General features: G+C 38.5%; 1 protein-coding gene across 1 annotated transcript in view; it reads left to right on the top strand.

The window, feature by feature from the left end:
- Positions 1–2,283, top strand: part of LOC108498416 (multidrug resistance protein 1A-like) — a 9,555-nt gene that overhangs the window by 1,589 nt on the left and 5,683 nt on the right. The window contains exons 2-3 of the mRNA XM_017817058.1: positions 540–776; positions 1,558–1,755. Of these exons, the coding sequence (XP_017672547.1) occupies positions 540–776; positions 1,558–1,755 (435 nt within the window). The remainder of the gene's footprint in view (positions 1–539; positions 777–1,557; positions 1,756–2,283) is intronic.

Consider the following 2,283-nt stretch of genomic DNA (forward strand, 5'->3'; position numbering starts at 1 on the left):
TAGGTTCTTAAACTATTCTAATGTAGCCTATAAAATTACATAAAATTTCATAAAATTACATAAAAATCACCACAAAACAATAATAGCATAGTTTTCAACCCTTTTCAGTATTGTAAACCATGCTATTTTTTCCATCAGAGCTGTGATAGAAAATTAAATCTTTATTGTCACCTTGTTACAGGCTTGATTTCTTATTTTCATTGATGCCTTAAAAACTGATCGCTAACTCCCAAAAATCATGGAACCATAGAGAGGAAACCATAGCAATAGCAGGATTAGAGTAACAATTTTGCCATCCATTGACCCTTTCCTTATAGTCTCAGCTGAGATGTAATATACTTAATCAGTATTAATAACTAAAGAAATTAGTGATAATAAGTAATGCAAATACTGAATTTAGAATGCAGACATGTTTATTTCACATCATTGAAAGAGGGTGAAAAAGGAATTTCTGGAGCTAAATGAGTAATTGAAGCAATAATAGTTGGTTACTACTTTACTCTTTCTAAATTTAGCCCTCTTTTTTCTCTGAGTGAAAGAAAAAGTTGGCTGCAGCCCCATTTCCATTGTCCTTTTCTCCATTGTCTATTGATTATTTTTTCCCTGATTTCTTTTGTAGAGTGTTTTCAGCTGTTGTATTTGGTGCAATGGCCTTAGGAGAAACCAGCTCTTTTGCTCCAGACTATGCTAAAGCCAAGATATCAGCAGCCCACCTGTTTCAGCTGTTTGAAAGAGTGCCCTCAATAGATAGTTACAGTGAGGAAGGACAGAAGCCTGTAAGTAAGCCATGTGTAATGGGTGATATTTTCTGTCAGTAATATGAACAGCACTCTTCTCACTTCCTTCAAACTGATTTTTCCTCTCCTGATTACATCCTTTTGCCAATGCATTCTTGACACTTTATCTGAACACAACATGGACCAAGTTCTCTGTTGTGAGTCCAGCTTTTGCTCATAATGGCAAAAGGTTATTTGTTTGGAAAACCCCTATTGATTTCGGGGAGGGGAGTAAATACTTCTGCAATTCTATTAGAATCATCTGTGAAATTGTCTTAAAGAGGTAACTGGCACAGTCAAAGGGAGGATAGGGCTGTGACACAGCACCGACAGGTCTGGAGACAAGGTAAAGGTGCAAATGGAATACTTTATTGAGGTGTCCTGAGGCTTTATGGGTTCAGGCGGGGAAAGGGCTAGAACACGGGGTGGAGCATGAGACAGACAAACGGGGGAACAAATCGGGGTAGGGACACAGGCAAAGGGGGAGGAACATGGGAGGAACCGGGGAAGGAGAGGGCGAATGGTAACTGTCTCCTCTCTGCAGCTTCTGCAGCCTATCAGAGAGGGGAGCGGGGAAGCAGGGAGCAGGCAAACTCGTGGCAAGCCCGGGTATGCCCAGGCTGTGCACTGTGTAGTGTGGATACAATGAAACCACATAATAGCAGTAAAGTCCATATACTAAAGTCCTGCCAATTGCTGTATGTCTTTCTCCACGCCTGGAACCGCTCCCATCCTGAATCTTGTTCCTTCACATGTAACAGTGATGCTCTTTTAATTCCAGGAAACATTTGAGGGAAACATAACCATCAAAGATGTGGCATTTAACTATCCAAACCGACCAGAGGTCAAAATCCTCCAGGGTTTGAATCTAAAAGTAGAAAAGGGACAAACTCTGGCTCTTGTTGGTAGCAGTGGCTGTGGAAAGAGTACTGTTGTTCAGCTGCTCGAGAGATTTTATGACCCACTTGATGGAGAAATGGTAAGTATTTTTTCAAGAACATGTCAATAGATTTAAGTGAGGGTGTGCTTACTGGTTTTATGTGATGTGATAAAGTATACTAGATATTTCTAGTTTTCTTTTTCAAGTATTTTTAATGTTCAAAATCAGCACTGGCTCATCAGGGCTCCTTGTATGTACGTAAGTCCCAGTTTCCCACATTGTATGGAATTAATGAAACAAGATCTGTGTGGTAAAAATATGCCTGACCCATGGCCTAATGGTGGTTTTGAATTCAGAGCAAATTTCCTGAGTTTTTTATATTATGAACACTTTAAAATATGTGAAACATACATATACATATCTACTTCTGTATAGTGTAGTAACAGAATTTGCTGTCTATGTTCTTTCAGAAAAAACAAAACCAGAGAATGTTGCCAAAAATAATTTTTATCATAATCTTTACTTGTCAGAAACATCTTTCAGAGTGTGTCCACATACCAAGTGATAGACTGTAAATACTTTCAGTAATTTTGGTTTAAAATACATGTAAAGTTTCCTACATTACTT

The sequence above is a fragment of the Lepidothrix coronata genome, unplaced genomic scaffold (assembly GCF_001604755.1).
Source record: "Lepidothrix coronata isolate B3197 unplaced genomic scaffold, Lepidothrix_coronata-1.0 Scaffold59, whole genome shotgun sequence".
NCBI classification, from domain to species: domain Eukaryota; kingdom Metazoa; phylum Chordata; class Aves; order Passeriformes; family Pipridae; genus Lepidothrix; species Lepidothrix coronata.